The sequence below is a fragment of the Tubulanus polymorphus genome, chromosome 7 (assembly GCF_964204645.1).
Source record: "Tubulanus polymorphus chromosome 7, tnTubPoly1.2, whole genome shotgun sequence".
Classification (NCBI taxonomy): domain Eukaryota; kingdom Metazoa; phylum Nemertea; class Palaeonemertea; order Tubulaniformes; family Tubulanidae; genus Tubulanus; species Tubulanus polymorphus.
This window is the reverse complement of record NC_134031.1, coordinates 14,517,290-14,538,896: the sequence shown is the minus strand read 5'-3', so window position 1 is coordinate 14,538,896 and position 21,607 is coordinate 14,517,290. Positions and strand designations below refer to the sequence as shown.

At 38.6% G+C, this 21,607-nt stretch overlaps 1 protein-coding gene across 4 annotated transcripts; it reads right to left on the bottom strand.

The window, feature by feature from the left end:
• Positions 1–61: 61 nt before the first annotated feature.
• Positions 62–17,157, bottom strand: LOC141908267 (ATP-dependent DNA/RNA helicase DHX36-like). 4 transcript variants are annotated; one of them, XM_074798229.1, is made up of 25 exons: positions 16,831–17,157; positions 13,302–13,440; positions 12,848–12,935; positions 11,908–12,256; positions 10,905–11,035; positions 10,742–10,816; positions 10,419–10,514; positions 9,974–10,053; positions 9,783–9,857; positions 9,322–9,488; positions 8,721–8,802; positions 8,511–8,624; positions 7,930–8,047; positions 7,165–7,373; positions 5,712–5,855; positions 5,437–5,554; positions 4,551–4,649; positions 4,132–4,305; positions 2,842–3,006; positions 2,597–2,687; positions 1,595–1,718; positions 1,062–1,191; positions 756–830; positions 600–677; positions 62–288 (listed from the first exon to the last, which is right to left on the bottom strand). In XM_074798229.1, the coding sequence occupies exons 1-25, from the start codon at positions 16,919–16,921 to the stop codon at positions 160–162; spliced, it is 3,141 nt and encodes a 1,046-aa protein (XP_074654330.1). In that variant the 5' UTR covers positions 16,922–17,157; the 3' UTR covers positions 62–159. The 4 variants fall into 4 exon arrangements, with proteins under 4 accessions (XP_074654330.1, XP_074654331.1, XP_074654333.1 ...); XM_074798230.1 differs by lacking the exon at positions 16,831–17,157 and adding an exon at positions 16,712–16,819; XM_074798232.1 differs by lacking the exon at positions 16,831–17,157 and adding an exon at positions 16,108–16,192.
• Positions 17,158–21,607: the final 4,450 nt, after the last annotated feature.

Genomic DNA, 21,607 nt, shown 5'->3' with positions numbered 1-21,607 from the left:
TGGTGGAAGAAACACATTATGTAACAATTGATTGAATTTATCTTTATCAGATATCACATAAACATACTGATGGTAAATGCAACAATTACTATTAACCATGATTTAACGAATTACTAAAATCGACCTCTACAGTTGCAGTATCCCGTAGGTTTAAACTGTTTAATCCGTGGTTATAAGATCCATTATTGCTCGTATAACGGCGCCTTCCTTACTGCAGGGATCCCAGTCTGTGGCTCCTGGCTTAAGAACTTTCTGCTCCAAAACTAATTCAAACTGATGCCTTAAATCCTGCGTAAAAATAGAAATAGGAATAGATTGAAAGATCCTCGTGCATCTACGTGCGTATCTAAGTAAAATCATATGGTACAAATTCTTATACAAATACCCTTAGTCCCTTTTCGAGATTATACATGTACAAACACTCCCCTCTCCTGGAGTACACAAACAGATCCCTCAACCCTCTCCTGGAGGACACACGCAGATCCCTCAACCCTCACCTGGAGGACACACGCACATCCATCAACCATCTCCTGGAGGACACAAAGACAGAGCCCTCAACTCTCTGCTGGAGGATATCTATTGTATTTAATGGTACTCACTTTAACGAGATTCACTGTTTTTGAAGATGCATTAAATTTAATCCAGTCGTCGACAGCCACGCATTGAACATTACCCTCCTACAATCATAGAAAACAAATACTATTATCTGTTGAACTCTTCTGAGGTCTACGAGTCTTTATCAATTTCGTACGAACCCGTAACATAGTGATAGCTCCTCCAAAGAACAGTAGCGGATAGGGGGCGATAGGGGTACAGTCGAATATAAATATCTGAAATACGTATAAAAACATACAGCTTCGGTAAGAGACCTCGAAGTTAAGACGAGGATCCAGTTCTACAGCTCTAGGATGAATTTGATTCCAAGTTAAATTAGTTCATTTACAATATTTTGACCATATAAGAATCAAGTTTTAGCTGCGAGCTGTAGAACCGGGTCTAGGAGGGGATAGTTCGAAGTGAGGGGTAGTTGGGGAAGGGGGGGTAATTTGTGTAATACTCACATTAGTTGTTTTCATTTTCAGATGATAAACCATCCACTGATGTTTATACTGTGAGCTATTTGCATTTGAATTAATCGACTTCGGGTGAAGCTTCATTCGTTCATTTTTACTTCCGAACAACGCGGGAGGCCTTCGAGAAACAAAAACAATCAACACCAGTTACTAAACTAAATTCATTTTTGACGGAGTCAAATTTTAACCAAAAACCATGGACCACTGATCAAAATATACTCAGTTCCACTGTTTTACTCCAGGAATTAAATATTTTTCTAAAAGAATCGTTTTAGTTGGTACATCTATCTGAAGCTGTTTTAGTATATTCAGTTACCTATCAGGGCCCAGTTCCATAGTCATGGCTTAGGCTTAAGACCAATTTAAGACCGTCTTAGTTCTATAACCAATCTAACAACTTAAGACCAGTCTTAAAATTTAAGACCATCTTCGGACTTAAGTCTCAACTGAGGAACCGGCCCCTGAAGCTGTTTTGGTATATTTAGTTAGCTATCTGAAGCTGTTTTGGCATATTTAGTTACCTATCTGAAGCTGTTTTGCCGTGCTTAAAATGTTGTTTCCCGCTGTGGTTTTCTTTAACGTATATTTTAGCTACGTTTGGATAAAGCCCAGCAGCGACTATAGCTTCTACTAGTTTGGTATTACCTGCAAATAATCAATTCATATTGGATGTATAAAGATAATAATAAATCCCTGCACACTGCGAATAAAAAGAGTCCGAAATGTTTCCTTGAACTAGTGCCGGTTGTTTATTGAAATTGTCATCTTCATCAGGGGCGGGTCCAGCTGTAAGTCTAGACAGTCTTTTCAGTTTAGAGGGGCACTTCATAAAAAATTATACAACCCCAGTATTACCGGAGGATGTGGCCCCCCCTCATGCCGGAGTCCAAAATACTTTTTCACGTAGGCCAGGGAGGCGATTTTTTGAATTTCCAATACTTGCAGATGCAATTACAGAACTATTCGGGGTCCTTCCCAAGATAAACCAAACAGGCATTTTGCTACTAATCAACACACATTTCAGCAGGGCTGCCAACCTCTGAAAAGTGCTATCAGTAACAAATTGAAATTTTTTCAGTAACATTTCATTGAAATATGAAATAAAATGTTCAAATTAATCTATAATCAACAGTAAGGCTCTCAGTAAAACCTTATATATCATATCATATATCTGTATACATCAAACAAATCAAATCAATATTTCTTGTCATATAATAGTAATGAGTCCTGACAATCAGGAACAGTTGGCAGCCTTGTTTCAGACAATAATCAGGGCACTCAGTTTTCTAGACCGTCTTTGAAAAGACGGGACAAGACTGGATCTGCCCCCGTTCAGGAATAGTGGGAATCAATTCACATTCTCAATGATCTAGTGAGGAGTCAGCGAGATCTGGGTCCAGCTTTAGAAAGAATGTGATCCCAAATTTTTGGTTTAATTGCGATCGGTGTTTTCAATGAGCACAACATTTCAAACTTAACTGTTTTAAGCTTAAATTCTACCCTATTGTAAACCCTAGCCCTACCTGAAAACACATTTGCCTGAGAATGATTTGATTCGATGAATCCGAGCTCTTGAAGTAAATCAGCGAATTGTCGTTTCATTTTCTTCAGCATCTTAAATAAGATTTGAAACATTGAAAATGAAATAAAGTTTAAATCCGACCATAATAGTTATTTCATTTGCTTCAATGCTTTAGAGTCAAACTTCACGGTGCAACTGGGTCCAGACTAACCTGGACTGGAGTACAGGGCAGACGCCTGAACATACCTCTAATGTACTCGATGACATGTAATGATCCCAGCAGAAATTCCTGGCTCTACCTTCAAATTTAGCTCGTTCCCATTGCTTGAAAGCGTTCACTAGCAGAATATGATCAGACATCGAACCATTAGCAAGTTTCCTTTTGGCCTGATCAGCCTCCTTTTCCTTACCCTAAAATACAATACAAATTGATGATATAACCATCGATAAAGTGTTGTAAAGATATAAAATAAAAATAAAGGCTGGTGTTTTTGAACGAAATAAGAGAACAAATATGTTCTACAATTTCTTTCGTGTATATATGTTATATTCACGATATTAAACCCGCTCAGGCATTTTTGGGTTTATGTATACAATAGTTTAATCTCAAATCTTTGGAATATTTGCATTCGTGTTCGCTTCAGTAGATATAGCTATAAATGACATTTTCCGCGATATTTCGTGGTCATCGTAATACTGTTCGCGGACGGAGCGAGTTTAGCCAAACGATATATAAGGAATAATGTGTTGTAAGTGTTAATTTTTTCCATGATTTTTTTGTATCTGTTTTAGTAAATTGAGTACTTGGCCATACTTAGCTTGTCAAATATTTATATAATCTACGATAAACTTGCAAAATACGACAATTTGTTTGTCATTAAATTACTGCTTCTCCTATTATGTATCAATAATTGTTTGTTTAATTAGCAATAGATTAAGAACATTCTTACTTATTTTCCAGGAACCGTATCGAGTTAAATAAACTTCTATCATCAAGTTCTTAAAACGAGTTTATCCAATTCCTTTCGGGCGCCTCTGGTATAGCTGGAAATGTTTCCTTTAGCTAGTAGTTAATTCAACTTTATCCTTAAACCACTACATAAACTTCCCTGAGATAAAGTATTCACAACAAGTCCCAGTATACTTGAAGATGACTACAGCCAACCCCCGATACCGCCCCCTGCCTACCGCCAGGTTTTCTCAATATACAAATACATAGTCAAACACCCCCAATAAACCGCCATACTCGCTATACCGCCAAAATAGTTCTGCACCGATTTGGGCGGTATATCAGGGGCCGACTGTAGTCATCTTCGAGTATACTGGGACTTACTATGAATACTGTATCTCAGGGAATAAAAACTACAGTATCCCTGAAGATGGCTATCAGGATATACCGGGAGTCGAAACGTTGAAAATAAATCATTAACTAAAAGATTTTGTGGGATTTTTATATCGGCGCAAATTTCAGATAATTCCAAAGATGAAGTTTGAACCAGTTTCGGCGAATAGAGCGGGTTTAAAATCGGCTCTTACCAACGGCGTAAAAAACGGATCCTTAAAACTTAGACTTGCGGCGATCGTTAAAATCGGTTCCAAGCAACTGAATATCGCTCCGAATAGGATCATTTTACCGATCTGCGGGTCGACGGGCATCCGGGCTAGATGGTGCCCGAGCGACGTTAGATTCTCTTCGTGATTCAACGCATTCTGAAAATATAGAAATTCACGTGAAATAATTCAAAATTTCATCGTAGACTCCGTATCAAGTTCCAGGGTTGTGAGTTCGAGTTAACTCTTGAGAGATGAAATCGTTTTTTTTTTCAATGAGCTAACTCCGAGTCAAATCTTAACCCAGTAACCGAGGAATTGGATCCCGGGACTGACACAGGTTAGGGCTAACTCTAGAGATTCACACGGGGTATCGGCCTATATATTGCCTACTAGTTGCTTACTAGTTGTTTGAGAAGTTCGACAGAATTTTCTAGCGCCTGCAGTGAAGGAGGTTCCATCGCCTTTTGAACGAACGGTAAAATTCTACCTAATTTCAACAACTGAAAAATAAACCAGAAAATCTCTCAACACCAATGAGGGGTGGCCGAGGGGTGTGACATAGTTGGGCTGATTTCTATTTTTCTGGGGCTAGTTCAACAGTTTTCAATTGACTGTCATCGGACTGACTCAGTTCATGTCAACTCTTGAGTAAGATCTACCGGTAAGCCAAGAACTGAGTCCTGAACTGTGGAACTGATTCCTGAACTGTGGAACTGAGCCCTGAACTGTGGAACTGGGTCCTGAACTGTGGAACTGAGTCCTGAACTGCGGAACTGAGTCCTGAACTGTGGAACTGAGGCCTGAACTGTGGAACTGAGACCTGAACTTTGGAACTGAGGCCTGAACTGTGGAACTGAGTCCTGAACTGTGGAACTGGGGCCTGAACTGTGGAACTGAGTCCTGAACTGTTGAACTGGGTCATGAACTGTGGAACTGAGTCCGGAACTGAGTCCTGAACTGTGGAACTGGGTCCTGAACTGTGGAACTGAGTCCTGAACTGTGGAACTGAGTCCTGAACTGTGGAACTGAGGCCTGAACTGTGGAACTGAGGCCTGAACTGTGGAACTGAGTCCTGAACTGTGGAACTGAGTCCTGAACTGTGGAACTGGGTCCTGAACTGTGGAACTGAGTCCTGAACTGTGGAACTGGGTCCTGAACTGTGGAACTGAGTCCTGAACTGTGGAACTGGGTCCTGAACTGTGGAACTGAGTCCTGAACTGTGGAACTGGGTCCTGAACTGTGGAACTGAGGCCTGAACTGGGTCCGAGAGAAAAGCGACGGACTTACTTTTATATTGAGACATAGTTCTTCTAATCGAGTCCTCAACATTTCTGGAAGTTGATAAGGTTCAAGTTTCCTTCCTTGGAATGTTGTATACAGATGATAACAAACTCCAGGCTGAACTCTGAAAATAACAAATTACATTTCGGGTTGGAATTGAAATAGATGAACTCTGTCATTTGTACAAAGGGATATATCGTGGACTAAAAAGTGTTGAAAGCATCCAGAAATTTGATAGTTCATCGTAATTCCACTAGATGGTGATCCGGTGGTTGTATTACCTTCCAGCCCTGCCTCGTCTCTGTTTAGAGTTTGCTAAACTGTTCCATTCTGGTAATAGAGTTGTGATATTCCTCTCGGCGTCGTACTGCTTCAATTTGATTTTACCACAATCCACAACGAACACAACATCATCGATTGTTATACTAGAAAAAAATATATACAAAACATTTTTTAAAATAGCACTCAGAAGAAAAACTTTCAAAAGAGTCCGAGCACTGTAGACTCAATTCTATAATTCAGGTCCGTAGACCCACTTTTACAATTCAGGGACTATAGACCCAGTTTTACCTTAGAATTCAGGGATCATAGACCCAGTTTTACAATTCAGGGATCATAGACCCAGTTTTACAATTCTGGGACCGTAGACCCAGTTTTACAATTCAGGTATCGTAGACCCAGCTTTATAATTCAGGGATCATAGACTCAGTTTTACATTCAGGGACCGTAGACCCAGCTTTACTTTACAATTCAGGTATCATAGATCCAGTTTTACAATTCAGGGATGTAGACCTAGCTTTACAATTTGGTGAGTAGATCCAGTTTTACAATTCAGGGATCATAGACCCAGTTTTACAATTCAGGGACTGTAGACCCAGTTTTACTTTACAATTCAGGGATCATAGACCCAGTTTTACAATTCAGGGACTGTAGACCCAGTTTTACTTTACAATTCAGGGATCATAGACCCAGTTTACAATTCAGGGACCGTAGACCTAGCTTTACAATTCGGGGAGTAGATCCAGTTTTACAATTCAGGTATCGTAGACCCAGCTTTATAATTCAGGGATCATAGACCCAGTTTTACAATTCAGGGACTGAAGACCCAGCTTTACTTTACAATTCAGGGATCATAGACCCAGTTTTACCATTCAGCATGGTTCCCACAGTTATATGAATTCAAAATTCCCAAGTTTTTCCCAAGTATTTCATGGGGGATTTTTCAATTTTCCCAAATGCAAATGAACACATATCGTCATGCTACAGTAAACATTGTAGCGGTGACTGGTTGATAAAGGTGATTTTCAAGGGAAATTGCTGAAGAAAATCGCCCTTGGCAAATGCTATATGTGAAATGTAATGAATTTCCCAAATATTTCCCTGATTTGAGGAAAATTTTTCAAATTCCCAAATATTTCCAAACCGGGAATTATTATTTCAAAATTCCCAAGTTTTTCCCAATTTCCGTGTTCTGTGGGAACCATGAATTCAGGGACCGTAGACCTAGCTTCGCAATTCAGGTATCGTACATTCAGTTCTACAAATCTGGCCCCATTGCGCAAAGTTTTAACTGGATCCTGGACATGTGGAATTTGTTACTAAGCCATCATAGTATCGTATGCACATCTGTTTAGAGATTTGTAGATATGATCAGATTTGTTCTAGTTAAAGGTACGTCGTCCCAGCTACGACTAACACGAGTTTGACTGTCCACAGACGATCAGATATTTTTACCTGGTCTCCGCGATATTCGTCGCTATGACGATTTTTCTCACACCAAGCGGTGGCCTTTCGAATACTTCTCGCTGGTTGATAGTCGGCATTTGACTGTGTAACGGGATAATCCGGAATAGACCGGTTCTGAACAACGCTCTACTGGTTAACATATCATTAGTTTTACTGATATCGGTCCAACCCGGTAAAAACACTAGTATCGCACCTTCCTACAAGCAAAAACAATAACAATATTGATACATTTGTGACTCAGTCAGACTGATTGACTCAGGAGTTGTTACTTTTAGTTTTAATGATATCGGTCCAACCGGCTAAAACACTAGTATATCATAATAACAATAGAAATAACTTATTTCTTATAAAGTGCATAACCGATAATAATCTATGCCCTGCAAATAAAAATACACAGTTGATAAATATAATTAAGCATTATAGTAAAGCAACAGGAGTAACAAAATACAAGTTAGAAAGAAATTAGTTTAAAATATATGTTCTTTCAAAAAGGTAAGTATAAGGTATTGATCCTTCCTACCAGCAAAAACAATATTCACAACAAGAGATTCAGCTGAATTCGGGCATATGTTCCTTACCACCCTTGCTTCCACAGCACTGCATTTGATCCCCTGTCCAACCGCAGCAAGCATCTCGCACCTCCCTTACCCTATTCCTACCGCAGTCATTCACCCCAGCAGAGTTCACATCGTAATCTGTAGCTTTACGTTGCAGGATTTGTTAAAGGTGTTAATTAAAACAGGTTACACGTACCTGTTCAGTACGACAGATATGTTCAACTAAATCAACTATTATTGGAATCATATCATCTTGTAAACTAATATCCAATCTGTGCAAAACTTCGACAGTTTGAGCAGAATAGTTTGAACCTCTGAAATTAAAAAAAAAAAACACCCAATTCTAACTCTGAATCAATAATTGATCAATCATCGATCAGTCATCAAAATCAATCATCAATCGATCGATTGATCAATCAATCACTCAATCAGTTGCCCAATCATTTCATTAATCAATCAGTTAATCGATCAAACAATTAACCCTTTCAGTGCTGACTAATTAATACCCTATAGTTGCTGGAGATAATTTGAAAATTCTGAAAAATTCAACCCTAGTGTGTTGAATAACAGGAATAGCACTATAGTGCGTCTATACTGCGGTGCGGTGTACCGTTAGTTACCAGTATTTCACTATGTTTGACACGTGCTGCCATTTTTCAAGAGAGATAATTACTAATTACATCAATACACCGCAGTGCGGTGTACTAGCAAAATCTATCACTGATTTATACACCGCACTGTGGTGTAGACGCACTGAAAGGGTTAATCAAATCAAACCTCAATGAATCGATCCAATGATGATATTTCTCCATTTCTAATATTTGTTTTTGTTTCTCTTCTCGAGTTCCACGTAATTTCGATTGACGAGTTTTCTTCTCCGACGGAACGTAACTGATACGAAAAAAATAATCACACCATCGGTTACTGCGGTAACCGTTTTTTTGCAATAGTGAAACAATACGATCGGGTTGAATTTTGAAATCTTACTTGATCATCTGAATAACGTCCTCGAGCATGTACTCTTTAACGGGATGGGTAAAACCAGGGATGTTTAACATCGGGCAATCTCCTGTTAGAATAAAACAAACAACATTTATTGCGTTTATTAAGATTTGAAATAAAAGTCCCGGCACAACTGAAAGAAAGAAATATCTTGTTCTAACAGTTTCATGATTTTGCCCAAATCCCATAATCAGAACCTAGTTCCACAATCCACTGGACCCAGCTCCACTAGACCCAGTTACAAAGTTTCACTGGACCCAGTTCCACAGTTATGGATCCAATTCCACAGTTATGGGCCCAGTTCCACAGTTATGGACCCAGTTCCACAGCTCTCGACAGTTCCACACAGTTGTCACCTAAGTTTGAAATTTTGACCGCCGGGGCCCAGTTTCACGAAAAAGTGTGAGCCTAAAAAAGGTTAAATTTGAATTGTTGTCCTCATTGAAAATACGAAGTAACCAATAACAATTTCGACAAAAATTTGAGTTAAACTTTCTTGTGAAACTGGGCCTAGAACAACACAAATAGTAACGGTAAAGGATCTTAAACTGAATTTGATTGAATTATCATCAAATTCTTGACTTACCAAAATATCGTGAGAATTTCTCAGCGTTTAAAGTAGCGCTCATCAAAATGAGTTTCAGTTTAGGTCGAAGCGGTAGCAGATCTTTTAAAATAATCATCAGGAAATCAGACTGTAAATCTCTCTCATGAATCTCATCGAGGATTATATGACTGACCCTCTTCAATAATCTGTAATTAAATTCATAAACATAATCAATAGAGGGTAGTATCAGCAGGGTGCGGACTAGACTGAAACCCTTCCAGGTTTAAAATGTAACAATTCATTTATTTTTCATCCAATCACGTACTGGTAAAGAAATTGTAGTTAATAGAATTATCCAAATTATCCAAGTTCAGGTTTCTGGTAAAATTTGTCAAATTCTCTGAGTTTTTCCCTGATATTTTCAAGATTTTTCTGCCCCCATCCTGCCCCCCCCCCCCCCCTAGGTTGGCTGCAAAGGGAAGGTGTTGGTCAATACTTACGGATCCGATTGAAGCCATTGTAAAACTATTCCAGTCGTACAGTACAATATAGAACCATTTTGTCTGGGCAACTTACTGAAAAATAAAACTGAAATCTCAATCTTAAGCCGAAGAGGAAGGTAATGAAGAAATAAGAGAGGAGAGAGGAAGAGAGAGAACGAGAGATAGAGAAGAGTAATGGTGCATGTTACCAGTCTAATCTGATTTGATATCCAACACTTCCTCCATCACCGCAAGATTCAGATCGTTCATCAGCAACGCGTTCAGCAACCTGACCAGAAAATACAAAATACAACATGAGCCTCAGCCAGTTCTACATCAGTACATTCAGGGGCGGACCTAGAAAAATTGGATGGCCGGGGTCCAGACAAGAAAAGGCATTTTCAGTCTACTAGCAGGGACCCGCCATCGGTGTTAGATATTTTTGAAGAAATTCATGCGAAAATTTGCAATTTCCGAAGTGTCAAATTTGCAGATTTTGACAATCTTTGTCATGACGAAAAGGGCAACCTCAGTGGAAAGGCAGGGGTCCACCCCCGAGATCACCCCCTAGATCCATCCCTGTCATTCCAGTTCTAAATCAGCACATTCTAGTTCTACAGTTTATGCTTAGAATCACCTATAGATAATACTCACAGATATAGCACTGATTCTACGAGGTTGAGTACATATCACTTTACACAAAGATCCTTCGCCACGTTTTATAAAATCATCCAAAATGAACTGAGACACCTAAAAAAAAAAACCAGATTCAATCCAGTTTGAATTCAAAGGGAACATTTCATTTTTCTTATCAATTTGAATATTTCGTCTTGTACCGAAATGATAATGATTAGTAAAAATTTCCTTCAGTTAAAAAATGGATTTTCATATTTTTCAAATGAAATGATGATGGGGAGGGGAGGCGACAAAGAGCGATTTCAATAAAGAATTTGCTGCTTATATAAAAAGTTTGATACCTGTGTAGTTTTGCCACACCCTGTTTCCCCGCTGATCACCGTGACCTGATTTTCTCTTACGGTCGATAAAACATCCTGGAAAAATTCAGAACGAAAATTTGTCTTCGTAAAATTCAGTTTAGTAAAATCATTTAGAACAGATTAACAAGTTTCGAAGTCATACCTCAGCCATTTGAAACGACGGTAACTTCGATCTGACTTTTTGCATCCGCTGATAACCGCGGTCTTCGCTACGCTTCAATTCAAATTCTACTTTCAATTTTTCGTCCAACTTCGGATTCTTCTGAACCGTTTCTAATACATAGCAAACAAATTCGTTCAACATATTTATAGAAGGAGGTCCAGTCGACAGGAACAGTTATGACAGTTCGATCAGTTATGGTCGGGAGGCCTCCCGCACCTAATTAAGTTGAAATTGGCAGAAAAAGTGTCCTGAAGGTGCATTATATATAAAAAAAGGCAATTCATTCAAGAGCGAACATTCGAGTTCTTGAATGAAGACTGCAGGGCCGAAGTGTCTCGTGAAAAATTGCATTAACAGGAAGAGAATCCGGTTTGAGAGTTTTCCTCAAAATTTATGGACAGAAACAATGAAAATTTCCATCAAATTCAAAATTTCTTTTAGACTAAGTAAAAGTTTAGAATAATTCAAATTTCATTTTCAGTACAAATGACAAATAACTTATGACAACTTGAAACAGTGAAGTAATTAATAGCAATTGAACCAGAAATAGTGAGTTAATCTCTTTTGCATTGAGAAGATTCATAGAGTAGCCATGTCAACCGGGTTTAGAATAACTAACGAGACGAGTAGTACTATATAGGTTAACTTTTAATTTTCATTCACCTGATGAAGCTTCTATACACTAGCAACGAAAGCTTGTGTATCAAATAAATAGATAACCTATATATAGTCAGTAATCTGTCTGTGGTTTGGTTTCACGATCGGATATTTTCACAAACCACAAACCATCCGATTATAAAAAGCTTCCAACGATTAGGTAACTAACTAACCTATATAGTACTACTTGTCTCGTTATTTATATTTTATTGAAACTGGAATGACAGGGTTCTGAACCAACAGGGTTCGGGACTTACAGGGTTTTGGACCGACGAGGTTCTGGACCAACGAGGTTCAGCGAGCAGGGACTGTATGACGTACGCACCTATATGTGAGATATCAATGCTCTCTTTATCATAAATCGATAAATCTTCCGAACGCAATTGATAAAAATCGACGAATTCCCCCAAATCTTCATCATCGCTGTGAGAATCATCTTCCATTGAAGCGTTCGCCCGGGTTTGAGTTTCTGTCCGAACCAGTCGTTGTTTCCGCTCATTAGGGGGCGTCGTAGAATCATTATTCCACCAGTCGTCCTCGGAGGAGTCGGAGTCTCGAGGCGGGGGTGGCATTCCGAGGTAATCCTGTTTCGGTACCGATTCCGCTGTTTTGATATCTCGGATTATCGTCTGCAAACGTTTTTCTACCCTCGAATCCATATTGACTTCAACACGCTGTGAAATAAAATACACGATCAGCAACTTATAATAATCTGATCAACAATTAACCCTTTCAGTGCTGACTAATTGATACCTTATAGTGCTGGAGATAATTTGAATATTTTGAGAAATTCCACCCTAGTGTGTTGAATAATGGGAATACCTCTATAGTGCGTCTACACCATGGTGTGGTGTATCGTTAGTTACTAATATTTCACTATGTTTGACTGGTGCTGCCATTTTTCAAGAGAGATAATTACTAATTACTAATTACATCAATACACCGCAGTGCGGTGTACTAGCAAAACCCATCACCGATTCATACACCGTACTGCGGTGTAGACGCACTGAAAGGGTTACCCAGCAAATGCTGCTGTTATAAAGTACAGTTAAACTTGCTGCTTCGTTGAAGTAGGGACGATCATTAGGCCCCTATGTTGACAAGTTATCCAATGATACACTCGGAAATACTCAAATTGAGACCAAAAATATCTAAGAGATGACTTCGGTACCGTTATTAAGCATTGACTGATCCAATGAAGACTGCAAGCCAGTTTGACTATTATTGTACTGGAGCTAGTTGAAAAGAAATTCATCACTACTCACAGTTTTGATATCATTTTCAGCTCGTTTCGCTAAACCTTGATCGCGATACCACATTCCAATCTCTCGTCCAGTCAGTCCAGGGGGAGGCCTTTAGCAAAAAAATCAATTACACTCATTTATCAAACTTACCGGTAATTAGTTTTCCCAGCCCAGTGGACAGGAGGGTGTCCGAGGCCCAGCGGACAGGAGGGTGTCCGAGGCCCAGCGGACAGGAGGGTGTCCGAGGCCCAGCGGATGGGAAGGTGTCCCCAGCCCAGCGGCCAGGAAGGTAACCCCGGCACAGTGGAAGTGGACAGGCAGGTGTCCGCGGCCAAGCAGACAGGAAGCTGTCCCCAGCCCAGCAGCCAGGAAGGTGTCCTGGGTTCAGTAGACAGGCCGGGACATCACACATAGTACTTAGCCGTTGTTCCTCATGAACCCGTAACAACGACTGGTATTCAAACTAACAACATACCTGCCTCTACCCCGACCCCTGCTGCCTCGACTGCTACCCCCTCCACCATCTCGGTCAGCTGACCCTCTCTTTCCTTTCCGATGACCTCCTGCTCCTCCGCGACTGCTCCAGTGAGAAGAACCTGCACTTTCTTCTCCTCCTTTTAATATAAAACAAGAGAAAAATAGAATTTGGGTACCCGATAGTCACGAGCCATGTATTAATCTAGCTGGGATGGTACAACAACGAATCAAATAGGAGAACCAACACATGTCGTTCTCAACAGGTATAGGTGAATCTGCTCTCGTCCTGTCTGTCGCACAGGGACTCGTCACGATAGCTGGGGGTCCAAAATCAAAGATTTGACCCAGTATCCTAGGTAGGGTTTTCAGATCACGTGATCAAAACCGGCCATAGTGCCGTTTTTTCCCACTTCAAAAGTTATGAACTTGATAAATTCAGTAATTGTCATCCGATTTACTTGAACTAAATTTTCGAGGGAAGATAATAAGCATCTTGTACTGTGTTGAAAATTCGATGTTGATGCGCGGCGTAGTTCGCGAGTTACAAGCTGTTGGACTCTAGCCAACTATAGATTGTTGATTGACAGGTGCGCGTGTACTCTTCACCGCGGATTTCGAAAAATGCAGTTTTGAGATGCCCAACCTCTAGGCGATCTCGCAAAAAAGGGGCGGGACTGAGGATCACGAAACCTTCACAGGTGTTTTCAAAAGTTCTTGATTGACATCCAGGTATGCCGTACTTGTTTGTACCGGCAATTTGACCGATTTTGCGACACTATAAAGTTTTAAATGCAATATATTTCATCAAATTATGAAATTTAGAAATTAGTTCTCCCCCAGGTGTAAAAATATAGTAGTTTTAGTGTATATAGCAAAAGGTTTTAGTTTGATTCGTTAAGCCGTCTTCCCCGGAAATTGCTGTAAAGTTGGGAAGTATCGAAAAAATTGCTACATCCGGGCATTTTCATTCACTTCCGGGTTCGCGTTAGCGTTTGTTTACATGTGTAAATCAGCTGTTTACGCTAGTTTTAAGTTGTTTTAAGTCATTTTCTCCCAGGATCAATGAAGTTTATGATAATAATTTTATTTTGAGCAACTTTGGGGTTGATGTAACCGATGAAGCTAAAGAAATCCCGTGTGTTATTCTGAAGGCCTTTTAGGCCTACCTCGCTCGGCTCATCAATCACACTGAAAAAGCAGCTAGATGAGCCCCCTGCCTCTCCCCAATAAAACTGACCATATAACAACTAAACTGAAATGAAAATACAATATTTATTTATCAAATAATAATTTATTTATGTTTTACTAATCAACTATAAGCTACAATTGAAATGGCCAAACTCTTATGAACATCTTTGGACTTGGGCCGCCACAAAATTTCTAATTGCTGTATTTTATTAATTACAAGCAATCAAATTCTCAATCCACAAATCCATTAACTTATCTATTGAAGCTTATTCAGATAAGAAGGTTGCAGTTTAAATTACTCCCTTCAGCCAGTGGTAGGCCTAAGCTTTAAGGGATTTGCCTACAATTCTACATTTCGCATAATGATTTTTTCAACATGGGTTCGGCTTATTTAACTTCACCATATTTCTTGGAGTCACCTGCAAAAGATAAAAGTGTAAATTAATAAATCCTTCTTCGAGTACTTTATATACCATAAAGGTTCCTTCTGGATCTTCTTCAGCTATGAAGATCCTATAGGCCTAACGCAACTTGGCCTAAATTTGAAATTCAAGAATTCTTATTCGATCTCTAATATTTTCTTACCAATCAACTGAATGCATGAATCCTGATTAAATAGAGGAAGCTGGGATAAATACGGTCATTTTGATACCAATCATGATGCGTTTTTGGGTTTGAAATACTTTCCGAGCGCCGGCAACCATATTGATCCCAAGAATCAATTGTTGCTATAGTGGTTACCATGGCAACCAATTTCTATGTGTTGCGAGGTCTGCAACAATTTATGGTCGCATATATTTATCCCTGTAAAGTTGTAACACAAATAAGTAAACATTTATCTTCTGCTTTTAGCTGATGAATACCTGGATCTGGCAATGAGCCAATTAATTAAGCTAATTACCCTTAATTGGCTTAATTAATTATTAGTTTAAGTTTTATAATCAATAGGGAAACTATTATTCTGATTTTTCCCCAAGTTTGATTGAAATCGGATGACAATTCCCAAAGATATACAAGTTTCTTTTCTACTTTCAATTGTTTCTTAACTAAGAAATTGATCATTTGGTCACCATTTGACCTTATGACCTTTAGTTCATTTCCTAATGAAGACTCTATGGCTGAGAAGTGCGATTTTCAGCCGACAAATTCCTTCGTAACTTTTGAACGGCTCAACCGATTTTAGTTCTGTAAATTGCTATGATCTTATATTAAACCCTTCTTTCATTTAGGCCCTTTAAATTGTTTCTATAGTGTTTGGAAAATTTTCACTTGAAATCCCTATCCTAGGTACCACCTATCAAAAAAGAATACCTATTTTAGGATACCTAGGATACTGGGTCAAATCTTTGATTTTGGACCCCCAGCTATCGTGACGAGCCCCTGTGGTCTGTCGTGGAGTAGTCAGTAACCTGTCTGTGGTTTAGTTTCACGATCGGATATTTTCACAAACCACAGTCAGGAATGGGAAGGTCATTTTTGTATGAAATCTTCGTCAGCCAATTTGACTGACGAGTAATTTGCCTGGCATTTCATTGTCTCTTAAGATATCCGTCTAATTTTTGCTGTAATCGACGCACAACAGATTCGTAGTTTGTCTGATACCTATAACACCTCACCTGACGATCTTAATCCATGTGCAAATCGGCCGTAAAGTGAGAGTAAATTTCCGTCCAGTCAACAGCTGCCATTTTGAAAATTACTGGAGGTGCTGGCACCTGTGGACTGAGGCCAGGACAACAGCACAAACTCACGAAGCGAAACGACGAAATTGAAAAAATTAAGAAATCAACACTTATTCCCATTTTTCTTTTACCAAAATTTATTACTTCATTATTTATCTTGGAAAACACGAAGATTTGAAATGTAAGTTGGAAAACCATCAAAAATAAAAATTGTCGTTTCGTCTTAGAAGTTTTATATAAATCCTTGTAGGTCCCCTTGTCTTATCATGCCACATGTGCAATACAGAGAAATGGCGGCCAATGGCGAAATTTGTGGAGAAATTAATTAATTTCTCAAAATAATGTTGATTAATCACTCGAAACATACATAAAATTGGATTATTTCGAAAGGTACCTGTGTTAGTTTGTGAATTAAGCCATTAATTGTAGACTGAAGTGAATAGAAAGTATATTTTTGAAGTGTTACTTTTTTCAACCGTGTTTTGGTCCTTGTCATCCCTAACGTTGGTATAAGCCCATCCGATTATAAAAAGCTTACCACCAACGATTAGGTAACTAACTAGTCGTGGAGTAGATAGAAGATGTAGTCGTGGCATGCTTAGGTCTATTCAGTATTTACTCCAACAGGTCAGTCCAGGGTCTGTGTGTGGTGATTACCTGTTGAATGATAGTATCTGTTCCCTCTTCCTCCTCCTTGACTGCCAGAGCCTCCTCCTCTACCTCTTCTTCCCCTCCAAAATTCACTCATTATCCTAATTATCAATTTCAGCTTGTAGAAAAATCGGTTCCAAATGACGTCTTATTTCAACGAAACGCAAAAGCTGTCAAAAGACTGATGTAAGATGTAACAAACCGTCTCGATCCTAATTTCCGCGTTTCAAAAAGCCACCATTTGTTATTTTAACCTAAAGGAAGGTACCGTAACAAAACCGAGAAAGTTAAACGGCCCCAAATTGTACCGTAATGTCACTTTTGGGTTACCCGCAGGTGCTGCCCTCTAACCTGAATACTGGGGTGTTTTGGTTCAAACCCCGTAATTGCTGATACTAATTCGATCAGATTTATGCTGATGTTGAATAGAAGATATACTGGAGTGTCCTTGGTGTGATACTGATTCAGAGTGGTCATAATACCAAAATATGAAGATTTCTCGTAGTGATGTGTTCGCCACCTTTTGGAATTTGGTTGAACTATTAAATTTCCGTGATTGAAAGATTGCAATGCGACAACTATTTATTAAACTTCAACTATTTCCATGGTATATGGAGGAAAAACAGTATTTACAATTATTTTCAAAAACAGGAGATCTTATTGAACCACATTTCGCATGCGCCATCTACCCCGAGATTAATTCTCGCATAAGCTGGATCATTTGGAACCAGCAAAAAATCCGAGTTAGAAAAAATCCGACTATGGGCAAGTCGGATTTTCACATGGCCATTATAGAAAAACGTCACTGAATGGAATAAAAATAAAACATGAAAATGAACGAAACTCACGTGTGTTAGAATTTAACACATATGAATATAAATATTCAATGTTTTAAATATGAATTATCTTACTCACACTTTACTCACACTTATGTTTAAAATTGAATTTTTATTGCTGAAATCTATATATGATCTTATTTTTCTAGATTATTATGCTAACATTTTACTCTCACTTTTAAAACATGAATATTTATTTCAAAATATATGAAATTCATTTAAATAATGTTCATATATGAATATTTCAAGAGTAATAGGGAATAAGTTGTTTCAGGTCAAAGGTTGTTATGGGGAGAGTGTGCTCAACCCGACCTTTGGCCTGAAACAACTTATTCCCTATTACTAACTAACTACGGTCCCCTATATCACGTTGTTACTCCCCTTGATTGAGGAAGAACGGCTAGATATTAGATTACTACCCCAACGGCGTTGGCTGGCTCGGAAAGTCTCGTGAGATTTTAGTCCCCCCACCGGCACCGTGGTCTCTCTTCTGCACCCGCTGGGCGGGATGTCACTAGTCTACGCACAAAATCAGGATAAGTGATTCTACTGTCGGTACCGTACCAGTGTCACAGTTCAACCAGTATTCATTTGATTTCCCTAGAAAAATAAACTTAGTGATGCCGATCTCCACCCTGCTACGGTACCACGTTTAGGGCTTTTTGCCTACGCCGGTACCGGCCGGATGTACCGTCGTATTCATTTTTGATGTTCGACATGCCTCCTGTGGAAAAATGTTGCATTTCAATAAGCAGACTGTCTTTGATGAAAATCATATAATGAAATAGGAACATAGCTGTGCGTGTAAATTCATGTTCGTCTAAATTGTCAAAAAACTGAGAATTTGTTTTTACAGAACTTCCAGTCGAGTTATGCTGTGGGTGATAAGCTTACTCTTAAGCTGTTATGTTGTTATACTTTTTAGCGACTAAAGACTTAGACTGGTTTATTATGTCAGCAAATTGCTGGATAAGTACATGTTTTAAAATCTTATTAATAGGACCGATTATTTGATAGTTTTGATTATAATTAATCTTCAACTAACTACTTTAAACTGTGACTTGGTTTCACGACCCTAACTCCGAGGTAAACCAATGGGATTTGACATAACTGTGGGTCTAGGTCTGATCTGAAACCATATAAATTGCAGAAAAAGCAAAAAAGCTTTGATTTAAGTACAGGCGATCAAAATTCGTCGTAACGTCTGTAAAAATTGTTTATTAACTGCACAATAAAGAATAAAATTAAAACATGAATTTAAGTCACTTGTTACGTAAGCAATATCCATTGCTACCTCCCATATTACAGAATTTGGGCTAATGTATGACCTCAGCTTCGAAAATGTCCCAGGCAGTTCCATAATCAGAAAGGTAATGCTCATCGATATCACCATACGCGTTGCCTTAGAGTCACCGACACTCACTTGTTTTTGTGTGGTCGATAATTCATTCCGCTGTTTGAATTTGATATAAAGGGTCAAAATAAGACATGTATTTACAATAAGAATTAGCAAAGCAGGAACAACCAGTCTGATGATAGGATCTAACAGTTTGTTCAATGTAACATATTCCTTGGGATATCTTCTCACAAGTCGATTGTTCAACCCATGACAAGGGTCCATGTAATTTTCTACCTTTAAAGTTATAGGATAGTAAATATACCACAAAAAGGCACACACAGAATAAGAGAAAATTATGCGATTCATACGAGATTTAGTCCAAAATCGACCTGCCTTTAACGGAAATAAAATCGTTATGAATCGTTCAAATTGTATAAAAACTGTCAACCAGTTACGAATATTCATAAATCCATTGCGAATTTGAATTGTGCCATAGATGTACATTTTAGGGTAAATGTGGAAGGGGTCGATGAATACGAAATCACCATAGTAAATATAAAACAACACATATCGTAAAGTATCGGCAAGGAAATGTCCAAATAGATAACCCATATCTGCAACAGCCAAACATTTTAACAGATGAATCGACGGGTGAGTAGATTTCAGCCGAATTAAGGTGGCGACTACGAAACAGTTCATCGCCCAACCCGCTGCCATAATCGGCGGCAGTACGAAGACATTGATATAGAACCGAACAGACCATTCGTCATATTGTTGTGCACACGCTTCTTCGCGGCTTATGTTCTTTGCAGCCATCACATCTCAATATCAACGTATGCTTTCATCATGCAAACTCAAACTGGCAAAAATGAAGACGGTACACGGACACCAGTTATGTCCAAAGCTCTGTTGTTTCAGGATACATTGATTTCGAACGAATCAAAAGCATTTCCCGTTAACCAATGCTTTACCCGGGTGAAATTACGTTCGCAAATTGATTTGTCGATTTGGAAGTTATTAGCACACGTTGCGTTACTATTTTCCTTATATAAAACCACTCTCATAATTTTAAATATATAGTAAAACTTTCGAGGATTGCGTCTGATGATTGGTACGGAAGCGCCCTGAGAAAAAAAGATTCCTTTCTGATTTATGCATTAAGAAAAAGAAAAAAAGATTCAGGTATTTTTATGAGATATAACAGAAAATCGATTTAAAGTCCGGACTCTGGTTTACTGGTTTAAAAGTTCATGAATAAAATTCGTTATGAGATTTGGAATGAACTGAACATATGTTCAAATTGTAGGCCTAAACTCATCTGTGAAGAAAGAATTGAAATTCAAATATATACTTAAAATATATATATAATATAACATTGCATTGGACGCTCTATCATAGGGATGGAGTCAATTTCCGCAGCAGCAGCTTAACTCTGAGCAGCATACTCGGTAATTTTGTCTTCTTGTGAAATTGCAATTGTTAAATCGATAGAATATATTTATATGCGGGTCCACACAAACGTGGCGGCAATTTTCACGTCCTGTGATTATTTTCCTGTGATTATCATAGTTATTTCTTTGAATCGGTGCTGTTATCGACTCGATGTGCCCGCTGCGCTGCTCGAGAAAAAAAAAACTGAAAAAGCATATAGATATTTTACCAAGGATCGAGTGCCACGCTGCTGAAAAGCTGCGTATTTTCATCGAACTCAAATCAATTTGATTTGAGTTCTATAGTATTTTCTTGTAACCTTCTGCGTCGCGCGGATTTCTGTAATATCCAAAACGAATTTTCCCAGCTAATACGATTTGGTAATTCATTTTCAGATAATAATTCGCGCAGTTTTCTGTGCGTTTTGCACGTAACTGCCTAGTGCGATTAACCGCATGTTGTGTCGGTGGAGTCACCGCGCAGCCGTGGCAAACAGAAACTTTGCCCGACTCCTATTGTAATGAGATCAAGCGGCGTTTCCATTGGCCTATTCCTAGACTACCCCGCCAGTTTGGGTAGTCGAGAAAATCGGAAAACGAGTTCGACTATCAGTCGAACTGAACGAAAATTACGCACGCGCGAGTTCTGATAATTATCGTTGGCAACAATTAACTGCATTTCTGAAGCCGTAACATCTTCTAACTGTTATTATTAAAATATCATAAGTAAAATCAAAATTTTGTCGTTACCATCATTTTATTTGAAAAATTTGCGAATCGATGATATAAAATAAGTATGGGTAGCTTTAAAAAAATCGTTGTACTTTTTCCAATCCAAAAATTAGCTTTTTTCGCCATCGATTGTCAATATGTCATGGTAAAAATCACCCGTTTCTCCATATTCCGACGATAGGAAATAAAACTACCAATCAAAAAATTGTCATCAAACGGCGAAAATATAAGCCATAGAGAAAAACCAAAAAATATTGACTGGATTTGGAAAAAAATGTTTTACTTTTTAGCTCTCAAAACACAATTTCGCAGATTTGACGAAAACCTGTCAAGTCGGAAGAAATTGGAAATTCACTCAAAGACAGCAGATTCCGTTTATCATATCTTATATGAATCAAAACTTCAGAACATTTCCGACAAGTTTCTCGCTGGTTGTGATGGTCTGT

Coding starts and splice junctions, on each gene's coding strand:
- LOC141908267 (XM_074798229.1), bottom strand. CDS start 16,921: ATGAGTGAATTTTGGAGGGGAAGAAGAGGTAGAGGAGGAGGCTCTGGC. Junction 13,441..16,830: donor CAGATACTATCATTCAACAG/GTAATCACCACA, acceptor TTATATTAAAAG/GAGGAGAAGAAAGTGCAGGT. Junction 10,515..10,741: donor GGTGTGGCAAAACTACACAG/GTATCAAACTTT, acceptor TTTTTTTTTTAG/GTGTCTCAGTTCATTTTGGA.